Source organism: Ptychodera flava, chromosome 13, assembly GCF_041260155.1.
Source record: "Ptychodera flava strain L36383 chromosome 13, AS_Pfla_20210202, whole genome shotgun sequence".
Lineage (NCBI taxonomy): Eukaryota > Metazoa > Hemichordata > Enteropneusta > Ptychoderidae > Ptychodera > Ptychodera flava.
Genome location: NC_091940.1, coordinates 33,274,076 through 33,291,918, shown reverse-complemented (window position 1 = coordinate 33,291,918; position 17,843 = coordinate 33,274,076). Strand labels below are relative to the sequence as shown.

The following is a 17,843-nucleotide window of genomic DNA, read 5'->3' as shown; positions in this document are numbered from 1 at the left end:
AGTTGTATTTGAATCGCTTCATATGGTTCATACCAGTGTTACCATACTGAGACGACCCAATCACCCTTCGACCGCACGTTCATTTTGTTGACGTCTACAGTGTTTGTGGATGCGTTACGGTGAATTGTTCGAACGCAATATAATTGGCACCGAACCAAGAGTAATCGCTTTTGATTTATGATTTGGAGGGGGGGGGGGGGGAGGGGAACAATAAGTGGAATCATTGTCAAACGAAATTGAAAGTGCCAGATTCACTACCCATCCATTTATTGAGTACGTTTTTTTCAAATCCTGATTTTACCCTTTTGACTCTGCCATCCTGGGTGCTCAATCCAATGTTCACTAAAACGAGGTGTGTCAGTCACGTGATTTGTACTTTTAACACGTCGCATTTGGAATATTCGACTTGCGAATTCCATCAGATATATGAGCGCTGTGTAGGAGACGCTTTTGTTACGAGTTCACGTCATGGCAGAGGAAAGCAGGTAAGTCGTGGAGATGATGTATGCCATTTCAAAGACTGGGGGAAGGGGAGTCGGTGACTTCAAGCTGTATTTTAAAATATTTTAGAAGAACAGATAGTTCAGTGGTAGGTCTAGGCAAAACGAAACGAAAGTTCGCACAGACTACCAGTTGTGAATGTTCAATGCACAAGGGACGAATATGTTGTCGAACTGCCGCCAAATGTAACCAGCCAACAAAGCAGCGTCTTTCTTACACAAAAAGTTTGAATAACATATATCATCTGATCTATACTTCTTTGTGTTCGTGGCTTAATTTCTTTTCCATTCTGTGTAACATTAACGGAACGTATTAAACGCATAATTATTGTGCGCCATTCCGGTTACAGGCATGCGCATACGTGTTAGTTATTTTTTCAACTGTAACACCGATGTTCTCCTATGGTCTTAGAACTTACACGATTGCATAATCAAATTAAATCGGTTGTTGACTACCCTTCAAATATGTACACTTAACATTAATTTCATCATTGACTAGAATTATCTATAGCCAGAGAAGACATGCGCGATACGACGTATACCGACGTGGAGCACAATGAATGGAGAATTTGCATAAAAAATGGCATCTTCTTCGCCGGCCCTTCCTGCGAATGCAAACGGATAGAATGCGAAAATGAAATGCTCCCTATCCGAGACACCGTCACGTACCTGTAATAGCCAAGCTTTTATCGCATAAGAGTGTGCATGTCAATCAATAAACTATAGAAAATGGGAAATAACGGTCTCTCTCGCGGTTTTTAAAAACTTCCCCTTTTTATGCGGTAACGGTATGCACTGCTATCGAAAGCGACAAAACTTGGCATGTATAGTCCAACTTTATCGAAGTCGGTCTGTGAGATAGCAGGGCACAAGATGGCGCAATAGCGAACGAGTGACCTGACATCAACGTTGATAAACTGTATTTTCGTTTGACTTCGTTTGGAAGGAGATACCTAATTGTAGACTGGAGTATGTTGATAACGGTGTAGTCTACATCGTCATTTTCTAAAAGTAGAATCTGAGAGACACAGTGGTCGTACCAACACCCAAAAAACTGAGATCATTGTTGTCTGAAATCTTACATGGTGACATTTTAACATCTCCTCTTCAAGCCTTGTTTGCCTTTACCTCTAAGATTATTTTTCCTCGTCCGAATTAGAAATAATTTTCATGTTATCAGAAACAGGCTAATTTGCAAGCATTAAAGTACTACGCGCCTCGAAATTGAAGGACTTGAACTTTTACTTAAACTTTCCTAAATGAAACTTTCCAAAGTGTTCTTACCAAGACAATAAAAATCGGGCGTCACCGTGCAAAGTTTGGAACTGGCGAAACAAATTACCCAACATTTTGTGATGTTTGAAATTCAAAATGGCCGCCATTCCTATGTTAACTCTACGGGGAAACTTTAATTTTGGATTTTTGAAAAACTAAGCTGGTAAAAGATTTTCTTTCTCCAAGAGCTTAAAATGAGTCCCAACAAGTGGTAGATCAGAAAAGAACTGTAGAAATTTGAATGTCCGACTATCTGTACCCGAGTCGATTTCTACCTTAATATTAAAGAGCCACACATACAGCTGGCAATTCATAACAGTGTTGCTATGATAGTTGAGTGCAACAATGATACTTCCGTGTAAGTCAGAGTATTGCACAAGCCAAAGCCAACACCAATAGATATACCTATGTTGTTAGGGACACAGCTGTATAGAAAAACCTCGCAACACAAGGAACTGTAAACACATGACCTACATGTACACGTACAGGTTAGTTGCAAACACTCCTGACAGGTTGATAAAAAGCGCCATTTGATAAATTTACAATCGACTGACAAAGGGCTGAATTCATCGACCAAAAGGAAAATCAAATTGAACATTTCCCGTTTCCAACACAGCACATTTCATGGCAGCTAGCAAATCGATGAACAGTTGCGCGTTTTGCAAAACGTCCTCTCTGATATCCTAGAATCATTGAGACACCGCCAAAACTTTAATCAGTCAATTGATGAGCCACACAATTGATGAGTGGCGGCGGTCTGGGGTCGATATGTTATATTTACATTGTTTCACAGGTCATATCAGAATGTTAAACGTGAATTGGATCGATACAATAACAGTATATTTGTTCGATGATTTTGTTCGATGCTGTTAGGGTCACAGAATCTGAAAGTGGTGGCAATATATATATATATATATATATATATATATATATATATATATATATATATATATATATATATATATATATATATATATATATATATATATATATATATATATATATATATTTGTATTTTCTTTTTACAATACTTTATACCATGCATGCCTCTAATTACGATGTATTACTGCCTTTGTCTGAGACTTCTCTCGATGACACAATTCACATAAGTCATATATAGTTTTATTAAAATGTATGTACTTCTTAGAATATACATACATTGTCAATATCAAAAGTCTCAATTTTTTGGTTTACGGTTCGTTTAAGGTTAACTCGTAAAGACTATGAGGAAATACAGACTGATCTGGAGAGTAAGACAAAATACAGGCCAAAGATCGGGATAATCTGTGGATCAGGTCTAGGCGGATTAGCAGACAGATTAACGGATGCAGAAACGTTTCCATACGAAAAAATCCCAAAGTTTCCAGTGAGTACAGGTGAGCATTGCCGTTATTATTGACATCATGCATGGGCTTTACAGTAATTAATTTGCAAGAAATTGTGTGCTTTTCGCGTTTGTGGACGTAGGTGTCCACATGGTGGCGATTTTGATTTTGATTTTGATTTTTGCGACAGATTAGGACCTTAAAAATAGTATGTACAGCACAAACCATGGAATGTAGAGATACAGCTGGCGCAATGTATGTTATGTCGTTTTATTGAACAATATTTGCATCAAATAACGGATTAATTTCTGAAAGAATTACCTGACTATTACCTTGAACTGTTGGTATTTACTCTTTGCTGGCGGCCCAGTAAAAGCAAACTTTTTCTAGGTATAACTGCGAATATGTGAAAAATTGGTGTAGTGTTGAAACCTATCCACCAGTACTCGGAATATAAAATGGATTGCGGAAATTACCAAGGTTTTCAGCGAGTTTGCTCAGCGTTCCTCTCCGATTGAGTTTTGTCATTTCTCTAAACTGTGTATAGTATTGTACCATTTATGCTGCCACTCGGATATTCATTCTCTAGACCATTAAACCAGGTAGTATAAATGCTTGATACTTTCAGTACCTGGACATGCTGGTCAGCTGGTGTTTGGACTGCTCGGTGGCAAGGAAGTTGTGTGTATGAAGGGAAGATTCCATTTCTATGAGGGGTATCCAGCATGGAAGGTAGGCAATCATTTAATTCCATTTGACTTTCTCTGCAAATGACAGAATCGTATTAATTTGACAGCAGAGAATTTTATCATCAGTTAAGGGTAAAGGACGTACGAACAGTGTGGGACTGGAATTTTTTGGGGTACGGGACATATGAACAAAGTCGGCTCGAATTTGTTTAGGTAATTACAAAAACGTGAAATGTGTGTACGGAGACTGGGGAGCTTTAGATTCTGATTCCATCATAACAACCGTCATCATAATTCTGAGTCTTCAGTTACATTTCTCAAGAGAATACTGGGCTAATATCCTGAATCTATATCAGAAAAGTGATATTAAACTTTGTTTAGGAAATTTAGAACAAAAATGCTTGAACGTTAGATATCCCTTCGTTTAAAAAACAATTACCATGCGAAACAGAAACAGAAGAGTTATCAGCTTTGCGGACAGATTGGTTTTCATGTTTTCATGCTCGTTCAACAGCTAACAATCCCCATTCGCGTGATGCACTTGATGGGCGTCAAAACGGTGATTGTAACCAGTGCTGCTGGAGGAGTCAATCAGCAATACAATGTGGGGGACTTCATGGTCATCAAAGATCATATTAATATGGTTGGCTTGGGTGGTAATCACCCTCTTGTCGGACCCAATGATGACAGGTGAGTATGAGAGTTGGACGGGACATAACCTCTGATAATATCCATGTATGCATTGCCATCATGCGTGATGTCTTGCCATGATCTGCAAGTGATGAGCCCTTCCGAACACGGGAGAGAGAGAGAGAGAGAGAGAGAGAGAGAGAGAGAGAGAGAGAGAGAGAGAGAGAGAGAGAGAGAGAGAGAGAGAGAGAGAGAGAGAGAGAGAGAGAGAGAGAGAGAGAGAGAGAGGGGGGCAGACAGAGACAGAGAGACAGAGACAGAGAGACAGAGACAGAGAGAGGCAGAGAGACAGAGGAGGGAAACAGACACAGACAGACTGACTGACAGTCTGACACAGAGAGACACACATGCAGATGCACGGAGATGGCAAACAGAAACATGCAGCGACAGACAGACAAGGAATGACGGCAATTTCACAAGAGATCGGTCAAATATCTTGAGCATGAAACGAAAAGTTACCTCACTCGACAAGATAAACTTCAGAGAAAGAAAAGTCGTTCTCCATTAAAATATCTGACAAACGTAGCTCTCATCTTCACAACAATGAAGTCTCAAAATTTGTTTGTTGTTAATAATATCTTAGTGGGTTTTCAATAACACGAAATACATATAGTCTTTAAAGAGATACCGTGGCAAAGGTACTCCTTATCTAAGGAGAGAGAGTTTCGAAACCTTGGTATCCATGGTAACAAGCTCACCATCCAGTTACGGTGAGTTCGAGATCTGAGTATTATGACCAGGGTACCGGACTCACGATTGAAGGATTATGAAGTGAGAGACCGAGCATGGCCCAGGGTGTTACGCCGCGTCGTTGTCGAGCTTTTTTCATCACGATTCATGTTGTGTTAGCATAAATTCCATCTCCGTCAAATGTTAAAACGGGACTCTGTATCTTCAAGAAGCTTTTGTTATAAAAGTTCAAAGAACTGTCTTACAAAGTGACCTGGTCCCGAGGTGTGATATCCCATGGAGTTCGTATTAAAATGATGGCGCTGTGGGTGTTCCTTAAGTAAACGCAATTATAGTGACACGTGCCAGCGTTAAAATTGGATTCAATTTCTAACTTTGACATCTGTTGCCCTAGTTTACACGACACTCCACAGAGTGGCACTACATGACAGGAAAGACTATTATGATAAACAATGTCTGTCACGCTCAAGTGAGACCACCTTTCAAAGAAAGGACGATGTCCTTCTTCGCCATCGGGTATGGATCATTAAATCTTTGAGGAGATGGTCAGATCAGAGGCATGCATTTATTTTCCGTGTTCCAAGACTGGTATGTTTTCCAAAACCAAAAGGGTACGCCTTTTTTCTGAATTTCTAAGTCAAAAGGAGCAAATCTGTATTCATCCGCTTTGAAGATTTTCCACAATTTGATCACCTCCTACGTCTAACGCTTCAGCAAACCTGACAATTTATTTCTAAGTAGTCTTCATGCCGAGAACACCCCATTTTCAGTCTTGTTACAGAATATGTGGTAAAAATTCGCACTTTGAGTCTAATTTCGTACTTTAACTTTTCGCGAGGGGTCAAAGTTCAAAAATTATATCTGAATTAATTAAAAGGAGATAAATTTGATGGCGCTACCTCCTAGTGGCGCTACGGTTCTATGAAGTATGCGAATGTAAATATATATGTATCTGGGTTATCTTACATCTTCTTTGTATAGGAATTACGAAGTGTTCACGAAATGACGGACACGAGACTAAAACCAGAAAAAGCGCACATCAAGGACGAGTGTCCCACCTCGAGCTGCGGGCGCAACGGGAGCTGAGTAGATAAGATATGTCCGAAACTATCACGGGAGCAGCCTATGTCACGCGCCTACCCTATATTTGCTTCAGTAACAACGTACAATGGCGACCAATGCCGTCAATGAGTATAGTCCATGAAGCACAATTTGCATTTTGGACGCACATAGTGGCAACATTCGTCTTCAGTCAGTGGAAATGAGGCCTATATCAACAAATAGACTTTAAAAACGTCTATGCCTATATCAACAAATAACCTACGATTTTAAGTACTCGATAGAAAACTATAACCTCAGCTTTATCGACAGGGGAAGATTAATATACGGATAACATTATGAATGAAATACAGATAACATTGCGAAATGCCAGTGATAAGTCAAGCAAAAAAAACCTCAGTGTGAGAATTTAGATGATAGTCGTCAGTAGAAACTCACCCGTTCATTGCATTTTGAACTTTAGAGTCTATGCTGCCATTCTAGAGACGAAAAGTACACCATGACTATGTCGTTTAAAAACCTAGATTTCAACTCCTTCGAGATCACAATTCGACATGGAAAACAAAAGGCTATCACACCTCGATAATCCTCTTACGTACTATAACAAAAGTGCCTTTAACACAGGAAATGATAGAGTAAAATTTCTGGTACATGCACATATGCACGAATAAATCACGTCGTAAGAATAATTCTATCGAATTTTTCTATGAAAAATATGTACTATCTATAGTATTTCTCATATCAGTACATGATTTCAAGTGCCCCGCCGAAATTACAATACGTGGCAACCTAAAACTTCTGCTATAATTCTGTGTCCTGTCCACTATAATATATATATATATATACTTTAGGGAGAGCAATAAGAAGAAAACGGTTCGATGCATGGTAAAAAATAATGACAACGTTATCAAATGTTCCAGTTATTGCCTCTCAAAAGAAAGGTGATGGTGTCAAATGGTTAAGATGAGCGACGGATAAAGATATATGTCAGTGGTTCCGATGTTCAGATCATTGACCGTACCAAAACACTGATAAAAGGTGAAATAATTGTCCTAGTTTCCATAACCTGCCAACATGGGCTTATGCGTTTCTCGGGAGACGAAATACACACAATACTATAGCAAAGCTTTATGGCTGTTGCACTTAATCGTAGAACTGGACGTACGGTATAGCTGCTGCATGATATAAATAGTCCAATGTAACCAATGTAATCGATATAATAGTCCAATCAAAGCTCAACGAAGACAAGCGTAATGACTTTTGGCCGAAAGAATTGAGGAATTTAGCTTGAAGACCACATTACTAGTAATTAAATTTCGGTGGTCTGGATTTGGTGTCAGGAATTCTTTTGTCGTGGGGGGAAGGCGATGGTTGTGGGCAGGGGCGTATGAATGTGTACGTTGGAGCGAACTCGATATTTCCACTTCAGGATTTTTTAGTCCAAAATTTTCATCTACTTAGCAAATTTCTCCAATTAATGTATTCGTCTCCAATAGTAACTCCGTGATTTAATGAAGCGCGAATAATTGTATCATTCCTTTGAACAATTGCAGGGCACTACTTGCGGTCATTTCTAAAACCAACAATAAATGTAGTTTGTAATCATTTCTGTTCAGGTATGATGAATTACATGTGTACAGCTTGTGCTCTGTATACAAACATGTAGCATGTGACATGACATACGTGGCACACTGTGACAAAGCAATATGAATGGGTCATGCGACCAAATGTAGGATTGGGCCATTTTTAAATGTTCAAACATCGATCAGCATACGAATGACGTTTTGCCCCTTCCCCCTCCCCCGGAATCAACAAAATTTTAACAACCTGTATAAGGTTAAATGAGTTCAATGAGTTCAAATCTTTGAGGGTATTGTACTCTGCCAGCCTGTACTTGTTTCATACCTTTTTAAAATGGAATGAGAGAGAGAGAGAGAGAGAGAGAGAGAGAGAGAGAGAGAGAGAGAGAGAGAGAGTCATCACCACTACCACAGCATCATATCGTTGTAATCATTATCACCATCGTCATCATCACTACAACCACATCATCTGGTTTCCCACCACTACAGCCATCATTACCATTAGATCTTTAGTGACGGAAACTTCATTCATTGAAGCGCCCTCTTTCTGAAATTGAATGTTTGGGCTAGGATAAAGTTGGCTAACTTTCGTTTTTTGTTCTCAAAGAATTTTTGATAAAAGGGAAGATACATCCAAATGAGGGATATTTATAAGTGGCCGTCTGATAATAGAGCACGCTCGACACCATTACTTAGAGCACACATATTGAAATTATTCGTACCAGTAGTACGTGCTTTAAGTCTACCGAGCGTACGGCAATTATAATTAAACTTACCCCCACGGCGGTAATGGTAATTTTACAAGTACATCTCATCTCAAGTATGTCTGTGTCTCCATTTCCACTACACAGTTTTGGAGAACGGTTTGTCCCGATGTCAAAAGTCTATGATAAAGGGCTGCGGGAGTTGGTGAAGGGAACTGCGAAAGAACTTAAACTGGATGAGTTGATTAGAGAGGGCGTGTATTGCATGGTGTCAGGTCCAACCTACGAAACACCAGCTGAAGTCAGATACCTTGAAAAGATTGGCGTGGACGCTGTCGGTAAGTGTTGTAATCTGAACTCTGACTTTTTTAATTTTTATAGGCAAAAATTTAGTCTAGAACCCTAGGACTTCCATAAGGGATCAGAATACCTGCTTGTACTGTGTTTCGGTTTCCAAGATTTGTAAATGTTTTTTAATACATATTGCTTGCTACCACCCCCGGAATTCCAAAATTTTTCGGTTGATAGTCACACGAACATTTCTTTACAAGCGCAGCAACGACGTAACTTTAAAAACAATTGCTGTGCGGATCTGTTTTTATTTTCGACCACTAACTAAGATCAAAACGTTCTTTTTATTTAGAAACTCGTATATGCTGTCATTGTCAGCAAGACAATTTGATAAGTATAGGGTAAAGTTGTTGAATTTTCTGTTCTGCGTCCCAACGCGTGAAAATTTTGGAGTTCATCAGGAAATTTAACAGGTACCTTTTCCGCTTACAAAACTTTGTTTACAACTTTTGTGAATAATTTATTATCTGTGTGCTTGCAGAATGTCGCATTGTAGAGTTAATTATAGAGGTGAAAAAAAGTTTGTTTCAAGTTCAATTTGATTCTTAAAAACTTTCATGCAGGCATGAGTACTTGTCCTGAAGTGACCGTGGCCAGACACTGCGGCATGCGGGTCTTCGGAATGTCACTGATTACCAACAAGTGTGTATCGGTGTACGACACCGACGAGGGACCCAGCCACCAGGAGGTTCTAAGGATCGGTGCCGAGGCGGCCACTAAAATGGAGAAACTCATCGAAACCTGTGTTGGCAAGATGGACGAACCTTCAACTTGAGCCTGGCGTATATTCTTCTGCGGCTTTTTGAGCAAAGGATAATTTTTCAAGTCGGCGTGAAAAACCTAGGAAATATATATTAATATCATAATTATGAAATATGAAAATAGGTAGAATCTTGAATGTGAATATAAATAATTTGTAAATGTACTCAACAGTTTACATTAGACGTACCGTAGACGGGTTCAAGACATGATCCACTTTAGTTTAGTGAATTTCTAGTATTAGCGGTACGGTAGGAAGGAAGCACATCCCAGTGATTTATTACTACTATTCACATTTCATAATTATTGTATTAATGTAACATTTCTTCGATTTCTTCGATTATTCACACTTGGTATTCGATTAATCACATTTGTATCAATATGAAGATAGACAGTTACTTTGTGTTCTGTTTCTTTTATATATCTTTGAAACTTTGACATGCTTGCCACAGTTATTTCTCATGCTATAAAAATTTGCTGTTACTGTGTGTTTTTAGTCATGACAGAAAAACACAAGTTTTGTAAAAATAATTGCGAACAAAAGTGACAATCACGATTCTATTTTGATCATTAGTATAATATGAAGCTATTGTTAGGATTTTGTCTGAAATTGTCTCTGTTCACCAAACCGCGTTTCGTCCCGTCTCGGGATACTAAGCTCGGCTTTGCGTTGAAGTACCGTTACGATATATGTTTTCTCAGCACAGGTTATCAAAAGACTCACAGTTCAAAGTCCACTGCAACTGCAAAACTTTATTTCGTAGACTGAGACGAGTTTACAATATCCATCTAGCTACGGCTTCCGCGTTGAGCGCGCGAAGAGAGTGAAATAGAGCGGTATTGTCGACGCATGTTTTTTTTAAAACTACTTTGAAAGCATGGCTTCAATCATACAACAGATGTGAATGAAGGATAAGAGCGTTCATCCAATCATAAATATAAACAGCTCAATGATATCATGCGATTTACATATAGTATTTTAATGTATATTAAATCTCAAGATAGGCTTGTAAAACACAATTAGTGTATTCGTAGATGAGGCTTTATCTGGGTGTTTGTCTAGTCTATATTCAGTTGTATTTTATAATATCGCATTTCAACCGCCAAGATGTAGCCGACGACAGCTCCTGCTGTCAATGGACAATCAATGTGTCAGTATCAATGAACCTTAATGTAAGATAGGCAAATCTCTGACGACCAATACCTCAGTGACACTCAACGCATGTCAACTTGCAGGTAAAGAAATCCAAGCAACTGTTGTTAAACAGGTTAATCGTAGAAGACCTTTGGAATCTCAGTGGCCTTGATAACATCGTTCATAAAGTAAACGTGCAAAACTCACGGTCATAATTATTTGTGATTACGTCATCACCGTCATTGAGGCTACAAAAACATACTTGAACTACCGAAATTGGGTGATACATGTTACTGTAGCTCCACTGCAGTATTGTAGTTTTTTGTAGTCTGCATTATTTTAGTTTTGTAGTTTGAAGGCTGAGGGATATGATAGCATATTAAAATTATTTTTGAGAAATGTAAAATGACTCAAGGAAATAAAATATATGGTCATATACTATTTTGCAGCAAGGTCGCAATATTTGGCGCTTTTACTTGCTTTTTACTTGCAGCACGATGCCTTCTGTAGATCATGAAATTATTGTAGGGCTTGAACTGGTTTGTACAGGCACGTATAGAGTTAAAGAAAATTGCTTGATAACATCACCTCCTGAGTTTATTCATCATCCCCTCTTACCAGAAATGCTTCGTTTTAAATTTCTCCGTGGTTTTCGGGTTCCCCAAATCTTACTTCGGGTGCGTACACGGAGGGATTCTAAACGACTCAACTCTCTGGCTTCTGCTCGACCTCTTATCCAAGTCTGCTCGAACAATTGATCGACCGTTCTTGGTGCTCTGCCCTGCTCTCTAGTTTCTGTTAGAGTGCAGAGTACCGAGTATCAGACCGATTGATCGAGCAGACGATCGATCACACAAGAAGACTAACTCAACCGATGAGCCCCTGCAAGTGGTTTGAGACAAGAAAGTGGGCTGTCAAATTTCGACTGGACAAAGGAGAATAGCCATTAGTTCAATGCACTCAAAAAGTGCAAGTACTTGTATATGAGTACCAGTACAACCACGTCCAGCTACTGAGCCATGGGGGACGCCCAACAATATGAGGGGTGGACCAGTTGATATCTGGGGGTTGGATGACTTTGGGGGCTTCCGAGAGGTTGAGTTAAAAAAAGTCCCGCCAAGGCTGGCAGAAAAGATAAAATCGTTTGCCATAAGATACGAAGTAAAAAATTATGCACGAACGGTTACTTTAAGTTTTTACTTAAATCTTTCGGCGTGCCCTTCGGGCGCCCACTAAACATCTAATTTAATTTGAAACATTCAGCAGTATTATTCATTTGTTTGTGCTTATGCTATATTTCTCATCCTTGCTCTTGAGAGCTTGTTCACATAGCCTGCACTGAATATCGTGTGTCTATTCTTGTTTTTCACAATGATTTGCCAGGCTAATCATAACTTGTAAACAAATGTGGTTTGCATAAATTGGTTCCAACATTCATCCTAATACCGAACTTTTTCTAGATCTTCTATTTTTTTAATTTCTAACGATATTTGAAATGCAATGTGACGAGGGTTCGACAAGGGTGCATATAAATATCTCCATAATATTCTTAATTTATGATTATTTTGTCTTTCAAAGCATATTATATAGAATATACCTGTTAATATCCAAGTAGAAGCTGCATTCCAAAATGAATAGCTATAACATGAATCCTAACTAGTGTCTCAGATAAACTTTTGAAACATCATATCAGAAATCCCAAGCACTTCTGTAACATATACATATGCAGGAGCTGGATTTTGATTTCTTTGCATTTCTTTGCATTAAGCAGTGAAAGCGATAGACTGTTCTTCTTATTTGGATATTGAGATAGAATGTGCCTTGGGAAATATATTCGGACTCTCAAACTTTTACAATTCTTTTCTGATATATCACTTATGGGGGTTCATTTTAAAGTTCTTTGTATAAGACAACTTTTCACCGGCTTAGTTTTTAGAAATTTGAAAAATGTTGTTTTTCTCCCCAGAGATAACAGGGGATGGATGCCATTTTGAATTTCAATATCGGTAAATCTTGGGTTATGTGTTTCTCTAGTACCAAATTTACACGGTGAGCCCCGATTTTTATTCTTGATTTTGAAAGAGAGTGGTTGAAATATTCCTTAAAAGTTTGAGCAAAAGTTTAAGTCTTTCACTTTCGAAGCGCATACTACATTAAGTTGTCTCTGTTGGCAGTGTAATAATGGGTTGTAATATAATGGGAATCATTTTGTTTGTAATATATTTTGAGTCTTCATGAAAACTCAGCTGAAAACACTAAAAATAGTCACCAAATAACACCATTTTAATATGTAAAAATCAAAATTTTGTATAGTGAACACGCCATGCTAACCACCCCAAACTAACTGGATTGATTGTGTCATTTCAGTATACGCATTGGCAGTTTTCAAATCCTTGTCGGTGTGCCATATACTTTTAGCCAACTACCAGGAACAAACGTAACAGTGGGAGCGGAATGGAGTGGTTTTCCTACAGACTAAGACTTTGATGACTTATTTTTTATCACCATCGATAATTTTGCTGAAGTAAAGGATGTTTCTATTTTCTTTCCAACTTTCCAGCCTTCTGAAGCAGATGCTGTTACTTCCGTTTGAACTTGGCACTGCTGTGTACTAAATTTCTCACCTTATATAGTTAGTTCTCTCATGGTCACAGCCAATATTGGCATTTCAATGCGCGTATACGCGCGAGAAAAAATCCCACTATGAGGGGAAGCGACAAAATAGATGCCAGAATTCAAACAGTTGGAAAAGATTCAGCAAGTGAGGCAGGGATAAAAATAATGCTGCAGAGTCAATGTTCCAACGCCTTATATCAAATGGTCCACTTTGGCAAGCAAAGTGTTGCAAAAATTCAAAAATGAAATTGTGTGTTCTAAATTTTGATGATTGTATTTAAAATTTCATTTTTGTTCTCTAAGATTTCATGTTTCAGTTCTAACATTTTTGTGCTCATATTCATAAAGCCCGATATTCAAAACGAAAAACGCGCCCAAACTTTCGTCATAATCGGTCGATTGTGATCTGGTTTCTTTTAATAGGTGTAAAAAAAATGGAATTTTTAATGTATGAAGGATATTTCAAACGTTGCAGGATTTAGAGGCCGAATATGTACGGATTATGGTATATCTACAAAATAAAGCTAAATCAGTTTGCCTTGTACTTGTAAAATATGAATTTTACTAGTAACAGTCAATACAGCAAGCGTCGTCAATCGAACACTGAATTCAACCATTTTCAGCTTTTGTGCCAGGTCCGGTGTTGGCACAACGAATTGAAGCGTCTTTTTAGTTCTGTGTTGTACCATTCAATTCAATCAATTATTTTATTTAAAGTCAGTTTTAAACATTTAGTCAGGGACTATACCACTGACTGAAAAAAGCAATAATAAAAACATCAAAAACATTTACAGAAAAATAGCTTATCTCAACACAATGTAGATTTACACAAAGAACCCGTCCATGATTGCACCATCCATTGGGGTAGTTGGGTTTGGGGTAGTGAGTTCCAAGGCCTAGCACCATAATTTGATAAAGACTGTAGTCCATTTGTTCTTGAGTTTTTATGCATAGTTGTGATTTGTTTCTTACGTTATACTTAACATGTTTGGGTTTAAACAAGTCCACATAAAACAAGGAGATAATTTATTAACAATTTGAAATACTTCAGAGATGATCTAGCGCTTCCTTGATAATTCTAGTATTCGCTAAACCGGCCTTTTGTGATAAGGTACTATAACTTGAACTAAAATCGTTGTAGACAAATTTCAAAGCCCTTTTTTATACGCTCAATCTTTGCAACGTACATCGGCACTTCCACAAAAATTCCTCACAAGTCAGCAATAATTAAAGTGTGATAGAATGAAGCATTGGAATGTCTTTAACCTAGAAGATTGATCAAGAAACCTTCAAATTCTCTTCAATACCTTTAGCTGAGCACCAACTTTTTTGCACAAAATACTCATATGGTAGTGAACATCTAGTTTTCTATCGATATTTACAACTAGAAGTTTCACGTGTTCATTTATTGTAATGTTATTACCGTCAATGTTCAGCGCAGTTACGTCATTAAAAATCGTTGAACACAATAACTTCAGTAACTTGAAATTTGATAAGGTAAGCTTCCATTCCGTTTACACGGAACCACCTGATGGCATTGGTGGAATCATGTGTTAGGTTTAATTATTTCTTGATTTATACCAGCAAGAGCTGACAGCGTGTTATTATGAGCATAGTTGCAAAGTGACACCACAGTCACTTGTGAAAAGTTCTCATCAAGCAATCGTGATGTAGGCCTAATGAGAGACGCAGCGAATAGAACATTGGTTGACAACACAAAATCCCTGCAAAAACCTCAGGCATATGTACACACATCTATGGGGCATAGACGCCGAGCGGAATACTGGGAATAGACCGATCACAAGTGACTGTGGTGACACCTTCGTCAAAGGGATGTACAGGTCGTTCAAAAATACATCAAACAGAGCAGGACCTAAAATAGATCCTTGAGGCACGCCTTTCAACAATTCTAGCCATTTCCAGGAAGCTTTGCACGCTGCCTACGTGTACGAAAACAAATAACGATGTCGCATCGCAATTGCCGAGTAGTGTCACACTTTGACAATACCCATGACCTTCACTAAACCAGTTCCTGGATCGTGGAGGGACTGTGACGAAAATAAAATTCATCAAACTTCTCTGCCTTGTAGTTTGATTTTGGTGTTATCGATATGTTAGTGAGGCCTAAAAAAAAAATTGTGTGTTTCCGGTAACCCGACCTACCCTAGTTCAAACCCCCCGACCCTAAACTTTTTTTTGGACCTTGAAAAAAAATCCCGCGAGATTGGCTGGGAAAAGTTTAAAATCACGCGTGATTTCATGACGTCATTAAACAACAATAGCGACTGCTTGTGCAAGCGTGTTTTCCGTAACATGTGAGAAATGCGATCACGTTCAAGAAAAATATAAAAAGTGTGAGAGGCTCCCCACCTAACTATCCAAAATGTTTTTCTGTCGAGTTTGTGTTTAATTCGTTTCAAAAATGTGTTCCTATATTCTTATCCGATTTTTTGTGTTAATGAAAATGTTTGTTTCACCTCGGATATTTGTAGGGAAGTTTGGATTAGTGTGTACGGTAATGTTTTGTTTGTGTGGGGAAAGCTTATGGCGATTGTAAAAGTGTGAAAGAGGCTCCCCACCTAACTATCCAAAATGTTTTTGTGTCGAGTTTGTGTTTGATTCGTTTCAAAAATGTGTTCCTACATTTTTATATCCGATTTTTTGTGTTAATGAAAATGTTTGTTTCGCCTCGGATATTTGTAGGGAAGTTTGGGTTGGTGTGTACGGTAATACTTTGTTTGTGTGGGGAAAGCTTATGGCGATTGTAAAAAGTGTGAAAGAGGCTCCCCACCTAACTATCCAAAATGTTTTTGTGTCGAGTTTGTGTTTGATTCGTTTCAAAAATGTGTTCCTACATTTTTATCCGATTTTTTGTGTTAATGAAAATGTTTGTTTCGCCTCGGATATTTGTAGGGAAGTTTGGGTTAGTGTGTACGGTAATACTTTGTTTGAGTGGGGAAAGCTTATGGCGAGACAGTGCCGGACCTATGGTGTTACAAAGTTGATGAGTGGCCCTTTGACGCTTGCGTTTCGAAACCCGAGTGTAGTTTCTCATCAGTCGCAATGTAGATTCTTTCGTTAGTTTGTGTTTGTGAAAATTTATTTAATGTATTTTAGTGGTCTTGCTCTTCGAATAGCGAGGCAAAAATATCAATGTTTGGGTCTCGTTGTGAGTCCGTTTGGTGGTCTGGTTTGTTTGTTTTTTGTTTCTTTACTTCTGTAAATTTTGTTTTGACTAGTGTGTCTTTTAGGTTTTTGTTTCTCTTGTAAGCAATGATTGGTGATTCTGGGAATAGATTCCTTAGTGTTGAGTCCTTCTCCAGTTCAGCCAAATGTTTCAAAAGACTTCCCTTAAGATCTTTTGTTTTTATGTAAGGGCTGTATGTTGTACTGAAGATGAGTTTGTTTGTTGCTTCTTTACGTGTACTTGTACAGTTTGTTAGTGTATTACGAATACTGTGGTTTATTTTTTCTGTAATATTCGTGATTTCATTGTTTTTGTATTCTCTGTCGAGTAGTTTGTTTCTAAAGAAAGCGACTTTTTTAGTAAAGTCGTCATTGTTGTTTCAAGTGCGAGCGTATCTAAGGATTTCACCTTTGATAAAGCCATTAAATGTTGCTGTCGGGTGACACGATTCTCTATGTAGAAATTGGAATGTGTCTGTTGGTTTAGTATGTGTTTTGATGTCGAGGATATTTTCTTTGTGGTATCTTGCACCTTTAAAAACTACTACATCTAGGAATGTAATTTCTCGTGTTGAGTTTTCGTATGAAAACTTAAAACGTTGGGCGCATTGTGTGGATTTTTGAATGAAGTTAGTGAGTTCGGTTTGTGTTCCCAGAAAGATTGCAAAGACATCATCTCTGAATCTTTTCCAGAAGTGAATGTTGTTGTGGTTGTTTACGATTATTTTCTTTTAAAGTTCATGAAAAGCATGTCTGCTATCTCTGACGAGGCATTCGATCCCATGCTGCAGCCGCGGGTTTGGCGGAAATATTGCTTGTTAAATTCAAAACTGTTAAGTCTTCCGTGGGTGGTTTTTTGATGCCGTAATTTGTTTGAAGCGAGGTTTGTGAGTTTAATGTTTCACTGACTAGCCGAATCGCTTCGTCGTGAATTGTGTTTGTGTCCATCGACACCACGTCGAGTGTTACAAGAAATGCATGTTGGGGGAAATTTGTTTTTTCTATTTCTTGTATGAAGTTTGTTGTGTCTTTTATATTTGACGGTTGTTGCTGGACCAGTGGTTTTATGAAGTAATCCAGGAATTCTGAAATTCTGTTAGTGGGACTGGAGCAGCCACTAAATATTGGTCTCCCTGCAAACGTTGAGTTTTCAGGCGGCGGTTTGTGAATTTTAGGCAATAAGTACCAATGCGGGGTACGGATTTTTATGTTTTTGGATCGAGATACTTATAAGTATCATGGTCGATGTGTTTTTTCTCGTACATTTTGTTTAATAGTTCGTGT

General features: G+C 38.3%; 1 protein-coding gene across 1 annotated transcript; it reads left to right on the top strand.

Moving 5' to 3' along the window:
* The first annotated feature begins 294 nt into the window (after positions 1-294).
* LOC139148216 (purine nucleoside phosphorylase-like) lies at positions 295-10,700 on the top strand. Its single transcript, XM_070719531.1, has 6 exons — positions 295-485; positions 2,982-3,151; positions 3,729-3,832; positions 4,304-4,479; positions 8,660-8,850; positions 9,427-10,700. The coding sequence occupies exons 1-6, from the start codon at positions 469-471 to the stop codon at positions 9,636-9,638; spliced, it is 870 nt and encodes a 289-aa protein (XP_070575632.1). The 5' UTR covers positions 295-468; the 3' UTR covers positions 9,639-10,700.
* The last annotated feature ends 7,143 nt before the right edge of the window (positions 10,701-17,843 follow it).

Coding starts and splice junctions, on each gene's coding strand:
- LOC139148216 (XM_070719531.1), top strand. Junction 3,152..3,728: donor AAAGTTTCCAGTGAGTACAG/GTGAGCATTGCC, acceptor TGATACTTTCAG/TACCTGGACATGCTGGTCAG. Junction 8,851..9,426: donor GATTGGCGTGGACGCTGTCG/GTAAGTGTTGTA, acceptor ACTTTCATGCAG/GCATGAGTACTTGTCCTGAA.